This window comes from Podarcis liolepis (genome assembly GCF_965112155.1).
Source record: "Podarcis liolepis genome assembly, chromosome: 1".
Taxonomy (NCBI): Eukaryota; Metazoa; Chordata; class Lepidosauria; order Squamata; family Lacertidae; genus Podarcis; species Podarcis liolepis.
In genome coordinates, this window is record NC_139554.1 from 103,081,207 (window position 1) to 103,098,116 (window position 16,910).

General features: G+C 41.6%; 1 protein-coding gene across 4 annotated transcripts; it reads right to left on the reverse strand.

Moving 5' to 3' along the window:
- Positions 1–363: 363 nt before the first annotated feature.
- Positions 364–12,726, reverse strand: NMI (N-myc and STAT interactor). Of its 4 annotated transcripts, none has more exons than XM_083494934.1 (11): positions 12,649–12,726; positions 9,159–9,233; positions 8,983–9,057; positions 8,760–8,828; positions 8,076–8,234; positions 6,581–6,697; positions 5,804–5,966; positions 5,012–5,118; positions 3,441–3,627; positions 2,169–2,275; positions 364–1,087 (listed from the first exon to the last, which is right to left on the reverse strand). In XM_083494934.1, exons 1-11 carry the CDS (start codon positions 12,664–12,666, stop codon positions 884–886), a joined length of 1,281 nt encoding a protein of 426 aa, XP_083351060.1. In that variant the 5' UTR covers positions 12,667–12,726; the 3' UTR covers positions 364–883. The 4 variants fall into 4 exon arrangements, with proteins under 4 accessions (XP_083351060.1, XP_083351061.1, XP_083351059.1 ...); XM_083494935.1 differs by having other exon boundaries at positions 12,465–12,670; XM_083494933.1 differs by lacking the exon at positions 12,649–12,726 and adding an exon at positions 10,603–10,730.
- Positions 12,727–16,910: the final 4,184 nt, after the last annotated feature.

A 16,910-nucleotide genomic window follows, 5' to 3' on the forward strand; every position in this document is an offset into this window, starting at 1 on the left:
CCCAAGGAACTCGCGCATCAATCAAAAACATTGGCTAAAAACATTGGAAGGCAGTGGCGGCCATGTTGACTTATTCCTTTATGATTTTATACCTCAATTGGGCTTTACTCAGACTTTGGCTGTTTGGATTATCCTTTGCTAATGAAAGTTATTCTGGCAATGATTTGTAATTTAATTGGATTCTGCTTTCTACATGTATCCTATTACATGTATTTGAAACACACACCTTATCCTATCACATATATCATATGTGAATACACACACGAACACGCGCACACACACACAAATAAATAAATAAATAATAAACTAATGCAGTCCCAGGTTCATTTAATTAGATTTTAGGAAGAAAGCACTAGACATATATTCGAAACACACCAATTTATTATGAGCACTTATATCGTATTAACCATAACAGCAATCTAGGATCCAATATTAGCTATCTGCAATGAACCTTCTACTCTAAAGACTTAGTATATAATCAATTTCCTGAGATTGTAAAGGACTTGTGGTCATCTTATATCAGCCATCATTTCTGTTGGGGCTTGTTTCCTATTGTGGCGCTAAGATCAATCAGTGCTTGCCTAGTGATGCCTTCTTTACAGTCTGATGAACATAGGCAGCAAACCAATGCACACTTATTTCAGAGTAAACCCCATTTAAAACAGTGAGAGTTACTTTTGAGTAAACATGCATAGATAGGATTGCACTGTTTGTCATTACTTTTGCTGGATCAGAGGAGAACCTTCCTATCTGTGAAAAATGACTTTTGATTTAGAAAAAAAGCAGGCACACCATCCAGTGTAATAAAATAAAATACAGAGCATGTTTATTGTTCTATGAAGCCCTTGGCAGAATGGAAAGTCGAGTTCAACTTCATTCTCTGTCATATAACATTCTCTGCATCATTCTCAAAGTAAGCGACTTTGGCTCCTTGTGAAACGAATTTGACATTTTCCACTTCACCACCACCATTTCTAGGTTTCTGAAAGTGGATCGCAATCATATCTTGCACACTTTCATCATCCTCCTCCTCTTCTGCCTTGATTCCTGTTAGCAGTATGGTTCTCCTGGAAATCCCTGAATATATCTGTCAAAAGAAAAACACACAACGTCTTGTGACTACAAATCTCTTTAAGGAATATATAAATTGGTGGAGTGAAAATACTGGTATTAGCAGGTCATGTGGTCCTTCCCTTTTTTGATGTTTTAAAACAAACTATAAACCTGTACTTTTGGCTACAATCCTAACCATGTCTGTTAAGAAGTAAGTCCCATTTAATTCAGTGGGGCTTACTCCCAGTTATGCAGGCAAAACCTTTAGGCTTTAGTCCTTAAGAGCCAAGATGCTCTTTGCTCTAAGCATACTTTCATTAGTTTTAAAATGTAAGTAGTGCCTCTGTGGGAGTGTTTATTTACTAGGTTTAACCTGCTGCCCTCCACCTGCCTTGGTCCAGACAAAAATTATTCTTCTGAAGCTATTTGGACTGGGAGGAAAGTACCCATTGATGCAAAAAATAATAATAAATTCTTTTGTCTTTTTTGAGTGCTGCAAGTAATGCCTGTGTGTCTAATTTTAAAGGTAAACCAATTGTTGTCCTGTAGGGTTGCTAAGTAGCCAGAATAAAATGTACTTACACCTTTTGGTTGCTTGTTAAAAATGGCAACCTAATTCTGTTAGGAAAAATCAATAGTGGGGCCTCGGTGAAATCACTAAAAGCAGAAGAGGGGGAAAAATGTGCCAGCCCAAGAATCATGAAAGTGCCTTTTAGGTTCTGGATGGTGTGTCATATGCACTTCCTTATATTCGCACACATGATGTTGAGGATCTCAAACATGGCGTGGCAATGTTGCTAAAATCCGAGGGTCTCAAACCTATGCTTGTTTCTCAGAACGCTTCTAAGCTCTTAATTCTCACTCCCCATTACTTGACACCACAGCCTCTTTGAGATAAGTTCTGTGAAGAAAAGCATTCTCTGGAAAGTGAGACAAGTAGGTTTTAACTATTATGATTAAAATTACAAATCACAGTTACCTGGAAGTAAGTGCCACTGAACTGAGTAGGACTTACTTGCTAGTAAAGACTGGGATTGTGGCACAATACTTGCAATGCTTGCAAGTCTCCGTTCATTTACTAACTGCAATAAGCCCCACGGGTATGATCCATTTACCTGAAATCTATTCAGAGTCTTCTCTATGATAGGAGAAACCAGGACAAAATGAGTCCTTTCACCTGTACGGAAAGGGCATTTTCCATATCTCACAATGTTGTTAGCAGCTAGGAGAGAAAAACAGTAGAAATGTAATGAAGAAATACAGTTTATCCCAAGTACTGAACTTCAGGGGCAGGGGGAGGGGGAGAAAACCCTATTGTTTCCATACAGAATAAAATCCCAAACTTGCAAATTAATATTTTAATATGTACTTTAATTGGGCAATTGTTTATTTGTACAAAACCAGTATTGATGACTAATATTGTAGCCCTATGTATATTTACCTGGGATTGAGCATAAACATAACATAATGATTAAATGTCCCATTACGAGGCACCATTAGTGAACTCTTTGTCATGTCTACTCAAAAGAAGGCCCCTAAATTCAATGGGACTTGATCTTAGGTTCAGTGTGAAAACGACTGCAGCCTAAAATCGGAAGGAACAAGGGTAGCCAGAGAGTGATGCTATACTAACAGTTGTGTAGAATAAGGAATATCACAAAGATATTCAGGGACAAGCAATAACTGCTGGCATTCCTGCTTCTAAACCATTATTAAAGATGCAGGAGCACTTATCTCCATATATTATTTGGCCACCCTGCTAGAAAATGTGTCCAAGGAGGACACAACAATTCAAACAGCATTCTATAAACACACCAAGACTTACTTCTGAGTGAACATATATATTTTCATTATTCATTTCTACCACATCTGGGGTATAAACACCCCCCTTGTTTACAGTGATATAAAAATGAAGCATCGTTTTTAAAAAATGGTTGCTGCAAGGGCAGAGGTTAAAAATGTGTACAACTGCACTAGTGAATAAGAAAGATGTAAAATGGAATGCACATCTGCTTTTTCTTTTCTAGGATGAATAAAAAACACTCACCAGTGCAGAAGAATGTGGTTTGGAACTGAATGCATTTCAGGTAACATTGCTATATATCCTTTTTATTCTTAAGGCTGCAATCCTATATGGATGTGGTAGGGAATATCAGTTGAACTAAATAGGGCTACTTCTAAGTAATCCTGCAATAGACTGTGTTATAAGTCTACCAGTGGGGGGAGACAGGAGATAGTACTTGGTGTCAATGCATCTTAGATCAGTTTTGCAACAATCAAATGATGCTCAAATCTGCAGTCAACTGAACAATGTCAAAGTAAAAGTAATGCAAATAAAAGGGGATCAGATTTTGTAAAGTTAACTTGCACAATGCTTCAGAGATCACCTATTGGCTGGCCAAATGTAACGAGGGCCATCTGGGACTGCTGGTCATAGGTCACGTTCTGCACTTCTCCTCCCAGTTTAGCTTTGTATAAATTCAGTTCCAACTTATCTCTCATCCATTCCGGAGGGATGTTTAGGTATGGGATGTTAGAAACATTAATCTGCTTTCTAGAGATCTTAGCATGGAGCTGCAAAACAATCCAAAATTACAGGTGTGAAATAAAATCCAGAACTGTAGCCATGTTCATTTATAGAAGCAAAAAGGCCAAAACATATCATGACCATAGCATGGGTTTCATTGGCAAGAACACAGTCCCTATCAGCTACAGCATGAGTGGCAGAAGGTTGCAGAACTTATACTTGTTACCAAACATCACTGTGACTACCAGGCGTTAAATACATTTCTCACAAATCAAGCTGAGAAGGCTGTAAGTAAATAGGTCCAATATTTTGCTTCACCAGAGTATACCATGCAAAAAATATGTTAAAAGATTTGGGCTGTAATTCTATATTTGCTTCTGTGGGAGTAGGTAACATTGAACTCAATTGTGATTACCGTATTTTTCGTCCCATAGGACGCACCTAATTTGGGGGGGGGGAATAAAGGGGGGGAAATCCTTTATTTCCCCCCCCCAAATCAGATGGGGGAACAGCGGGATGGCGGCGCTGCGCCTCCCCGCTGTCCCCCGAGCTTGTGGGGCTGGCCAATGTCTGCCCGGCGCACTGGGCGCTCTGCTTCAGGGCACCCTGCGCGCCGGGCGGCAGGCTGCTATCCGCAGCATGGGGAGCCCCGCGGGAACTCCCGCAGGGCTCCCCACGCTGCGGGTGTCTGCCCGGCGCACTCTGCTTCAGGGCACACCGCGTGCCAGGGGCGGCAGGCTGCTATCCGCAACCTAGGGAGCGTTGCGTGAACTCCCACAGGGCTCTCTAGGCTGCGGATATCTGCCCGAAGCACGGGGTGCTCTGCTTCAGAGCGCACAGCGCTCCGGGCGGCAGGCTGCTATCCGCAGCCTAGGGAGCCTTGTGGGAATTCCCGTGGGCTCCCCAGGCTTGCTGATAGCTTCCTGAAGCCTGGAGAGCGAGAGGGGTCGGTGCGCACCGACCCCTCTCGCTCTCCAAGCTTCAGCGAAAGCCTGTATTCGCCCCATAGGACGCACACAGATTTCCCCTTCATTTTTGGAGGGGGGAAAGTGCGTCCTATAGGGCGAAAAATACGGTACTTATGAGCAGTCATATACAGGTCTGCAATGTATATGATACAACCTGATTCTGTGGAAGATTTATTCAAATACAAGTCCTGAGAGATGCGCAGAGGGAAAAAAAAAGAAAATTCACCGGGATTTTAAAAAAACACCACATTTTACAATTACCCTTTAAAAAACAGAAGGGAGGGAACAGACATTTCTCATTAATGTTCCTGTTTTCCCCAGGCCTTCATATTTCTGAAAGTCCAAGTTCAAAAAGATTTACCCCTGAGTAACTCTGTATAGAATTGCAACCACCAACAAAACTTTTGTCTCAGAGTTCAACTCACCAACACATAACACTTAAAAACCACAGTCACTGACTTACCTCAAATGTTACTCCCCTCTCCAGGATAACAGGCAGAGCTTTCATAGGTATCATCTTACTTTCAAAGTTCACATTATGGCAGTGTTTTTGGATCAGTCCCTGGGCAACTGAAGGACAGCATGTTAATAGTTTTCCATGACCAAGTATAAAACCAAGGAACAAATTCATACATAAAAATTGGCCATATATACATTTGGTTTTAAACGTTCACGGGAGTCAAGTAATCAAAAATTGCGGGGAATTAGCTTGCACTATGCCACAGAAGTCTGTGTGAAAGGCAGGGCTGGCTATGGGTCATATCCAACCCCTAAGGAGATTTTCTGCCCCACCCACCCCCCCTCTGCAAAATGTATCATTTAAACAATTATTAAATAATTATTGACTCCTCCTGTTGGTCCCTAGCCGGAACACTTACTTCCGTGTATTTGGTGTTTGGGAGCCAAAACGTTCCAAAACAGAGGCGTCTGGGAACCGAGGTTTCACTGTACTGATTTTAAATAATTTTACAGACCACTTTATAGGTCAATGCTTTTTTCTCTGGTTCTGACATAAAGCTTACCCATTACACTATGAATATCCTGCTGGCCCTATCAAGAAGAAGAGTGAAGCAGCTGCCTAAGGTGGCAGATTTGGCGCACCATTAAAGGGCATCCAATTGTCGGTTACTGTTATATCTTCACAGCAGGGTCATGTGGTCAGTTTGCTCAACGTCTTGGCCTGGACTTGGCTGACCCAAACGTCTTTGCTAAAAAAATAAAATAGCATTCATATATATGAATGCACATTTCCTACCACATTCCTCTTCAAATGTGATGAGAGCTTCTCCTTGGCTTAGCCTGAATGGGATTTTTGTTGCTATGTGAAAAAGGCAGGTTATGTTCATATACATGCTCTCATCCTTGATATTCTCCAGCCGCATAAACTTCATCTTCTTCTCAGGTATGTCGTTTTTGAGCTGGTATTTTAGAAACCAAACAGAAGATGACAAGATAAAAACAATTTATGACATTGTTCATAAAAACACAGCAAAACCCAAAATGCTATACTTATTGGATGAAAGGTTTCACTGGCGTGTAGGCCCCATAGTGCCTGCTTGTTCCTAAAGTTTCTAACAGGACCGGGAACCTTTGGCCAGTGGCCAGTCTTGTTCAGCTTGCGGGCTTCCAATAGGTATCTGCTTGGTCACTTTGCAAAAAGGATGCTGGACTAGATAACCCTTTGGTCTGATATAGCTGGGCTCTTTTGCTCACTGGCCACACTCATGCAATGCACTGGTAAAAAGTTAGGCAATTTTAAGTGCATAAGTAGTAATTGCTCCTAACGAAGTTACAAGGGTAATTGCTCCTAACGAAATTGTAATGAGGGTGTTAATCTGTAGTAAACTAAAAATTCAGAAATACAAGGAGGAGTTGCAAAGTCTACCCAAGCATGCAGGAAAATTTGAAATTGGAATAGTTTAAAATATTGTCTCTTATGCCTTAGGCAGCCCAGTTCCAGCAACATCTCACCCACAGTCCTGAATACAGCTAATGTCCCTTTGAAGGTTAAACAATGAAATATAAGTATTACCCGATATCTCTGTGAAAGCTCTCCACATTTGGCTTTCTCTTCTGCAAGCCTGGCTTTAAGGATCTGAATTTCCCTTTTCAGCTCAGTATTCTTTGAATTTATTGAGGAAAGTTCCTCCTGCAGAATGTGAGAGAAGATTTAAATATCTGTCAATGGGAGGTAGAAATGGTTTTTCAAAGGTAATCGTTTTACTGAATGTCAACAACAACCAAGCAGTTACAGTAAGCAAAATATTGCTTAATATTTACTATAAAAGTTTCCCATGATTTAATTTCCTAGACTCTTGTCCACCCCCAAGAATAGGTCCGAACGCAGCCTCCCCTATCTGGTGCCTTCCAGATGTTTTGAACTACAAGCCTCATAAGCTCTGACCATTCATTGTGCTGGATGGGGCTGATAAGAATTGTAGTCAACCACATCTGGATTGTACCAGGACAGAGAAGACTGCTCTAGCCCAAACAGACAAACCTTGATTATATTCAAACTTTGGAACAGCCAGCCTCTGTACTGCTTGCTTTCCGAAATTAACACTATAAAGGCCTTTGAAATGTCAGTCACATATTGCAATTGTTTCTGTTGCTGCTCCACAGAACCCATTATGCCATGTGGAAGCACTTCCAGCAATGTCCACATGGTGGCCATAATGTTACAATATCCCTGTTGCTTGATTTTGCTCTATTTAGTTGTTCTGTCCTTGTTTAAAGAGAGTTTGTGTCTCAGTCAAAAAGTATTCCAGTGCACAACGAACACTCAGATCTTAATAAGAGTAAAGATGTTACTCCCAAATCTTTTTTTCTTTTTCTTTTTAATCTAGATCTTGATTAGCTCTCAAATCTGTTTAAATACCTCTCTTGGGACATGAACAAGAGTTTTAAGATATTGAGTACAGTGGTACCTCAGGTTAAGAACTTAATTGTTCTGGAGGTCCGTTCTTAACCTGAAACTGTTCTTAACCTGAAGTACCACTTTAGCTAATGGTGCCTCCCGCTGCCGCCATGCGATTTCTGTTCTCATCCTGAAGCAAAGTTCTTAACTCGAGGTACTATTTCTGGGTTAGCGGAGTCTGTAACCTGAAGCGCCTGTAACCTGAAGCGCCTGTAACCCAAGGTACCACTGTACTCCTAAGCATGTGCAGAGTAACTTTCCTTCACTGCAAACAAACCAGAACCGGCCCCCAAATGCTAGGCTTTCAAGCCACAGAAAGGAGCAGGATTGAGGCTCCCCATATTGACTATTTTGCTATTTGCTTAAAATAATGGCAGTACAAATAGGCTCTCTCGTTACTTGATGGGAAGAGGCCAAAATGACTATGTGAGCAGCTGCCTCTATCTTTCACTTTGCTATATTTTGAATTTGTAACATTTGCTGCTGACCTGCTTTAATCCACAGCAGGAAGCACTCCCCACTGCAACATTTTGACATAACAATAACAACAACACCGCCACCTCAGGATAGGGATGCAAAAAGGCAGCTAACTAACACAAATCTATATTACCTGATGCTTCTCCTGCAGCATCATTCTTTCCCTCAGTGCCTCGTTTTCCTGATCCTTTAGCTTTGTGAACTCCTCTTGGCAGCGGGACCTCTTCTCATCAGCAGCAAGTTTCGAAAGAAGTGCTTCGGCCTTTTCCTTTTCAGCTTTGGCAACCTTCTCCTTTGCAATGCAAGAGAAGTCAAGACGGTTTCAGCGGAAGGCTTTCTAAACAAATGCGGCTGCTTGCCGCAGGCAGCAAAGGTGGGGAACCTCAGGTCTGGGGGGCTGAGTCCCTCCTCCTCCAGGGCTCTCTATCCAGCCTTTGGTCATGGGCCATACCTGTCATAGGGCTCTGCTCTTCACCCTCCTTGAATGCTTTTGCCTGGCTGGAATATATTATAACAGTATTGTAATGACTCTTTGCTTGCCTGTAGGATGAATGGAGGTGCGTAGAACCCTCTGGCTTGTGTGGAGCTGGAATGTAGCCTGCTCTACAAAGGCAAGAGTCACGCCTATTGTTCCGCCCATTTTTGCCCCAGGTCTTGCCCATTTTTGCTTACAGCTCCTCCCACCAATGACATGCAGCCCCTGGCTCTTCACATGGGAATGAAACCCAACCCAAGGGCTGGAAAAGGGTTCCACATAGCCTATGCATTAGGTTCATGCTGCCATCTTTGAATGGCATGAAAACCTACAGAGATTTACCTCCCATTCTTGCCGTTCCCTTTCTGCCTCTGTGACACGCTGGTCTTCAACCTGGCCTTCCTCAGTAGTCTACAAAACAAAAGTTAATCAGAACCAAATCTATCCATCCATTAAAGCAATAAGTCCGGTTTAATTCTCACTTCCATCCAGTGGGAGACACCTACAAATTAAAACTATAATCTTCATTTAATGGAACTGCACAAGGACCAGCGACAGAACTTACTTTGTCTTTTTCCTGTTCTCCAAGATGCTTTGTTTCGTTCACAAGTGTGCCTGGAAGCTCACCATTCTCCATAATCTATGAAATGGTACAAATACACAATTATACACTCTGTAAATATCTGGGCTGCAGGCTTTAAGCTATTTAAATGGAACTGCATTGGCACTTCAAGAACTTACCTTTAATTTATCTGGTTCTTTAACATTCTCCATCTCATTTACAAGTGCTCCTGTAATCTCACTTTCCTCCATATTCTACAAACACAGTCAGAAATACATATTATGAAAAAGGGTGGGGCAAACCTTAACCTTTTAACTAGAAGACTACTCAATAAAGGGATGCCTGTGTATTGCAATGAATGCCAGAAGTTAAATAAATATTGAGGTTTGCTTCTGAAGAAGCAATCCTAGACAATTCTTTAGTGTATGTTCTTACTTCCTTGACATACATTGGGCATCCCATTCACTTTTTTTTGTTGTTGCTGCATCATACTGATGTTAAGCTTGTGGTATACCAAGACTCCTAGATCCTTTCCATATGTATTACTGGCAATCCAGGTGTCCTCCATTTTATATCTGTGCAGCTGATTATTCTGGCCTAAGTGCAGAACCTTACATTGGTCACAATTGAAATTCATTTTGTTAGTTCGAGCTCAGTTCTCCAATCTGTTAAGGTTATATTCAAACCTGATTTTGTCTTCAACAGTAATGGCAAACCCTCCAAGTTTGATGTCATCTGCAAATTTGATAAGCATCCCCTCAATACCATTCATCCAAGTCATTTATAAAGGTGCTGAGAAACAATGGGCCCAGAACAGAACCCAGCAGCACCCCAGTCATCTAAAAAAGAACATCAAAAAACTACCTTTTCCCTGACACAATTTTTACTTCGTTATGCACTTTTCTGACAAAATAACCTTCAGTGGACATTTTTCTTATAGTAGCCCTAATTCAAGATATCTTAAGTACTGAATTCATACTGAAAAGCTCTTATCCACATGAGACACAACACAGATTAGTGACACAAATCTGCTGAGAAAAGACCTTCTCTATATTCATTAATAGATTTTCATTCAATATGAATCATTAAAACCTAGACAGGAAAAGATCATGAGGTAATCTGTCTGTTGCCTTGTAAGTAACGGTTAAGGACATTCAGAATAATTTCCAAAGCTCTGTCCAGCCTTTTTCAAAACACCTTCCACTACTACATGACACTTAAGCAAACATTTGTTTTAGAATAAATGTAAAGAATATGAGGAGAGACTACATCTGAAAATAGAACTTTTTAAATAGCAAGAATGATGGCATCATCAGTGCATATTCATAGTGCAATTGTCATTTGAGCAGGTCTGACGTGCTAAATCCACTGGAACATGAAGTTTATTTTAACAAGACACATCCTATCGAAATATTTAATAGCAATCCAGTCAAAGCACCTGATATTCTTTACCAGTCACATTTGTTTATGTTCCCATACCACAGATCTATGTTGTGTTTATTTATTTATTAATTCAATATAAGTTCCACCTTTCACTAACAATAATGATATTAAAAAATACAAAAACAGATATGAAAAAGTTAATAAAAACAGGAGCAGTTAGCAACCAGTTTCCCTTCCTACCAACAGTGTTGTGATTAATCTGCACTGGTATGCATTTATTTGTTGATGTTGTTTTTTTAAAAAATCATCCAATAAGAAATCAGCATGACTGAAGACAAATCGCTGAAGGCTCATCTACAGGAGAAAGCCTTCAGCTCCCTGTGAAAGACCAACAAAAGGAATATACAGGCCTCCTTAGGCAGGGAGTTCTGGAGCTTAGAGACTCCTTAGCTTGCAATATGGCTAACTTGCAACAATCAATCCAGCTAGCTGCTCCATATGCGACCTGGGTCAATATGAGATTTGCAGACTGTAAATGTACATGTACTTACATAGCTATTAGACAGGGTGGCTAAAAATCAATGATATTTTTATTTAAATTCGATTACTGATGTAGCCACAGAGGACTCCTCCATGTGAGGGGAGAATCATGCATATTTTTATTTTGTACACCCATGGGAATTAGTGATCCACTCAGTTGAGCCTGAGGTGAATTCCAGCCATACAGCTAATTGGATGGCGAAAGAGCTAGGCAGTTGCAGGTTGGAAAGTGTTTCAGAGGAGCCGCCTTTACCAAAATATATACCGTATCTGCCAAAACAAGACTTTCATTGGGAATGCGCCGTACATGAAGAAAATCCAAATACTGAACAAGGTAACAGAAATTCTGCTCCCCGAATAATACCAATTCTGCAACCCGAATAAATTGTGCAGATATGTGTGTGAGAGAGCTTATTCTGCATAAATGATTTACAATGCGGCTTAAAGCTTTCAAATAAATATTGTTCTGTGTAAACGGCCCCTTCACATAGCTAATAAAAGGTGTGGCCAGCAGTAGGAGTGTGGTGATGGCATGGCTGGTGTGGGTAGGGCAACATAAAAAAAACCCCAAACTCCCTTCACATATGAATTTAACATACGAGATGCTTGAGTGAACCCCTCTAATATAGGAGGCAATATCTCATCATCATCTGAAGACAGGCCTGTTCAGGGTAGTTTTTAGAATGCGATATTGTATTGTGCTTTTACAATTTTTTGTTGGGAGCTGCCCAGAGTGGCTGGGACCACCCAGTCAGGTGGGCGGCATATAAATAATAAATTATCATCATCATCAAGTCACTTTTCTTGTTTTTGTCTGAATTGCATAAACTTTTAATTCTATGACTATATTGTCACTACCAACCCTGAAACCTTTAGGTAGGTGATTTTGGAAGGCAAGTCGTTCTCTCTATTTTGTTTTCCTGCAGCAATAACACCTTCCTTTACATGGTTAATAATGATGATGAAAAAATAACAACAACAATATTTATACCCCGCCCATCTGGCAGGATTTCCCAAGCCACTCTTGTAAGCAAACCGAGATTACCGTAAAAACAACAACAGTACTATGTGTAGCAAAAAATAATATTTTATAGTTACTGCAAAACCTTCCCAACTGTAGAAATTGAGAATACCGTGTGTCATTCCCGCGGGAAACAAATGTTTCAAGGTAATAATTCTTACTCATTACAGGACCTTTCCACGCTTGCGCGCTTTTCCTGCCCCCCCCCCCCGCTCAGCAGCGGAGGCGGCACTCCAGGATTGGGGGCTCCAGTCTGGGGATCTCTGGGGATCTTTTCTAGTCTCTACTGCAAAGCTCGGGAAGGGAGGAGAGGTCAGTTGCTGTATTTGGATTCCACCTCACCAGCCAGGGTTGTGGATCAGCTGCGTTGCTTTCAAGCGCAGAAAGCGACCCCCCCCCCAAAAAAAAAGTTAAGACGAGTAAAATTAGAACAGGGAAATGCACTTGGACCCTCTCAAATTTCGAAGATATTTCCCGAGATCGACCAGCAAAAAGCCGGAGGTAGCACTCCTTGCTCTTTCCTGAAACCGGAGGCACCCACCGTCCTCCTGCGAGAGGAAACCACTTTTAGTTTCGCTTTTTAAAAAAAGCAAACCACCACCAAGAGTTCCCCGAAGCGGGTTTGCTTGGTAGGGTTGGAAACAAGGCGCGATGGGGAGGGCGGGGGACAACGCGGCAGGCTCTTGTCCCCAAAGTTTCTCCTCGCACACAGACACACAACTTACAGGAGCTGAACTTTGCATCCCCGTTTGCAAAGGGAGGATCGCCAGGAAACGAAATCAGAGAGTTGCAGCCCCTTGACTGGAAGTCACGTGCAGGGAGGGCGGGGATAAATCGCGCAGGCGATGCCTTTCCTATCTGAGGAAATGGGAGATTGGATTAGTGATGGTTTTATTTGTCTTCTAGTGGAGGTGTTAGCTATTAGGTAGAGCATGGGAGATGGTCTCTCTCCTCGCCCCCCACCCCCAGCAAGGAATGTGCTAACCTAACTTCCCATTATTCGATGTTCAAATACACAGAAGCACGCTCAAATAGTATTATTAGCTTCTTGGGAATTCTTTCTTTGGCCCATGTGTAGAAAGGAATTCTCTCCACCACAGGAATGAGTCTCAAAGTATTCATTCAACTTGTTTTTATTATTTCTTGTCAGCTGCCCTGAGCCTGGCCTTGGCTGGGGAGGGTGGGGTATAAATAAAAATTATTATTATTATTATTATTATTATTATTATTAAAGCTTTACTGCAGAACAAGAATTGATAAATGTAACAACACATTGCAAACGAGCACTGGGGTTCGGTCCTTTATGCAGTTCGGTAAACTTTTCTCTCTTCTGGCCTCAGAGGAAGTTCCTAAGCTTGTTTATCATTGCAGAGCTGCTCTGTAACCGCTGCTGCTGAAGCTACTACCACCAGTCATCTCCAAAAAGCACCCCCAAGGCTTTTCAAGTTCCAGTTTCCTCCTGTGAGAGTTCTGCAGCTCACGTTTCCAGAAATGGAGAAATACCAGCCTTCTCTGACGCTTTTGCCATAGTGGAACCTCTGGTCTAAGGTAAGCCTCCCTTTACAGCATTTTAACTACAGTGCATTCAAACACAGCATTTTATGTACATTAAACTGAAAACTTTTTAACACCCTCTCCCCTTCCCTAACATAGGGATCTGCCTTATAGTAATACAAACCATTGGCTTCTGCCTTTATCACGATTGTTTGACGATCTGAAAGCACACCAGGTGTGGATTTGGGTTTGGTCAGGGCTTGGATGAAATGATGACTGCCTGGGAACCACAAGGCCTTGGGTTCCATGATAGAAGACAAGCACTGTATAAATTAAAAGAAGGTGTGGGTTGTGGTTGTTGTTTTTGTAATGACAGCGTCATGTTATGAGGAGAAACTGTGTAGCTCAGTAGTTGAGCCCCTGCTTTTTGTGCTGATGATCCTAAATCCAAAGCTTGGCATCTCCAGTTTTTAAAAGTATCAGGTACTATGTGATAGGAAAGACCTTGCACACCTGAGACTTTGGAGAATTTCTGCCAATCAGAACAATACTGGGCTAAGAGAGAGAGATTTCATGAATTGGGTGTTAAGTTTAATCAGACATCTGTGTGATACAGTGGTACCTCGGGTTACAGACACTTCAGGTTGTGGACTCCGCTAACCCAGAAAGAGTACCTCAGGCTAAGAACTTTGCTTCAGGATGAGAACAGAAATTGTGCGGCGGTGGTGCAGCGCCAGCGGGAGGCCCCATTAGCTAATGTGGTACCTCAGGTTAAGAACAGTTTCAGTTTAAGATCAGAGCTCCAGAACGAATTACCGGTAAGTTCTTAAACTGAGGTACCACTGTATATCCATTTCAAATGCTACTTTGCATGGAAGAAAGGAGGAGTGCAAACTGGGCCTTTGTGTTTATAGAATTGTTCTTAAACCTGCTTCACAGTCAAATCCAAAGTGGCCTCTACCTAGTAGCTGTTATATGTAAGCAGCCAGCTTCTCCTTGCTTTGCATTATGCCCAGAAATGCAAGCTGTGCGATCTTACATGTATCTACTGAAAAGTAAGCCCTATTGCAGTCAGTGGGTCTTACTCCCAGGTAAGCACGTATAGGATTGCAACCTAAGTAAGTACAGTGGTACCTCAGGTTACATACGCTTCAGGTTACATACGCTTCAGGTTACATACGCTTCAGGTTACATACGCTTCAGGTTACAGACTCCACTAACCCAGAAATAGTGCTTCAGGTTACAACTTTGCTTCAGGATGAGAACAGAAATCGTGCTCCAGCAGCGCAGCAGCAGCTGGAGGCCCCATTAGTGGAAGTGGTGCTTCAGGTTAAGAACAGTTTCAGGTTAAGAACGGACCTCTGGAACGAATTAAGTACTTAACCCGAGGTACCACTGTATATTTAAAAAGTTTTTCAGGCTACAGGTCAGCAAACACCACTGAAACCAACAACTGAATCCCTCAATTCCCAGTTAACATTTCCAATTAAGAGGATCTCAGGTTGATAGCAAGACTGGGAAGATCTCCTGCTGAGACCCTAGAGACCTATTAATGCCAGTCAGTAGAAAATGGAAGATGAACCAATAATCTGGCTAGGCATAAGGCAGCTTCCAAAAATAGAAAGATGCACCGTTAGTAGTTGTTGCGCAGGATCCAGACCATGTCCCAAAAGAATTGCTCATGTTGCAGGGAACCCACATTTCCCAACATTCCAGTGTTTCGTTGCTAAGTCAATAAGCTTTACCAACCAGCTAGTGCATCATTTTCAGTAGAAATTCCGAGTGCAGTTGTGTGTCAACAGCTATAGTTAGCCCATTTGTCACTGGAATAAGTGACGCATCACCTCCCCATTCCCCACCCCGTTTCTGATGCTGATATATATGGTGAATGGTCTTGTGCAATACTCTTCATAAAGTTCTTGGTTTTAAAAGGTGTTGTTTAAAGTTGATCATTCTACCCTCCTTCACTACTTGAGCTATTCAAATTTCAGTCCGGCCATCTCTGGCTGTAAACTGTTATCTGCAAGAGAAGTGACTGTTCTACTTCAACACAGATATCAAATCTTGGGGCAATTTGCTACCACCACCACCACCACTGGGTTCCTCCCCTCTCAATCGTTTATCTGGTCTTAATTACAATTTCCCACCCAAAGCCTTCTTTGCTACTCTAATTAATCTTTGTGCTTTTTGTGTTTGTGGGTTTTGTTTTTGTAAAAGTATATTTTTTAAAAAAATCTGTAATGAAGCTAACTAACAACAACAAAGGCCCTATCATGCTTACTTGAGTTTGCTTCTGAGTCAACGTGCATAGAATCGTGCTCCAAGGCAACATATTTTTAATAGAATCATAGAATTGCAGAGTTGGAAGAGATTCTGAGGGTCCTCTACTCCAACCCCCTACAATGCAAGAATCTCAGCTAAAGCATCCCTGACAGATGGCCATCCAACCTCTGCTTAAAAACCTCCAAGGAAGGAGAGTCCACAACCTGCAGGATAACATTTACAAAGTGTATTTCCTATTGACAGCTCCAAAACAACAATTTCAACCAAAAAGTTAAATGTACTGGATGCTTAAAAACAAAACAAAAACCAACCACACCATTGCAGTGAACAGTTTATTATGCAACCAGCCTATTCGCAGATGTGAGATTCAGTTCAGGGGGAAACGTGTAATGGAATCTAGGAACATAGACCTTACTTCTGTATCAAGAATTTGTGAATGGGAAGGAAATTGGACGATAAATGTGCGGAAACACCCAAGATGCATGACACATGATAAAAAGCATTATGCAATTTTGCAGGCTGTAGAAAAATAGGCATGTGAATTGTTCTTTCCACATGTGGCTAAATCATTATAAAAGCCATGACTGTCTTTTTTATATGGTCCAATGCAAAACTCAAAACTTCTCTTTTTTAAAAAAAGATCCTCTAAGGCTGGAGCAAGGATTCCTTCAACTGGAAAGGCTTATCTTGTTGATTTCAAGAACTGGCACATCGAAATCTTGTAAGGAAGCTCTAGATTCCCATAGTTTTCAGTAGCTTCATCCCGCTTCCACCGCAGTTTCCATGGCTCCAGTATTGAGTGATGGATAGACTGAATGCATATACTGCCTTTCTGCCAAGTATTTAGTATTCTAAAATACTAAAATACTAAAACAAGTAAGTTACATAAAACATTAAGTTGACTTGCCTGCCTTGCTCTCTTCTTTTTTTCCCACAGACAAAACAAAACCAGAACGTAAAAACAAAAACAGAGCGCCTTACAAATAAGATCAAATTGTATATGTTGTGTGGTGTTTGCCTGTCTTCCAGTAGGGGGCAGTGTGGTGGGGCAGAGGTACTAGCTTAAGCTGCTGGCATGTGAGTTGCTGCTTACCTGCAGGCGGCGGATCGATGCTCACCTGCTCCTGCCAGTGTGTTTGGTCCCAATAATACCAGTGTACTGGAAGAAGCAAAGATCACCAGTGTTGAAGCAATGATTCTTCAACATCAG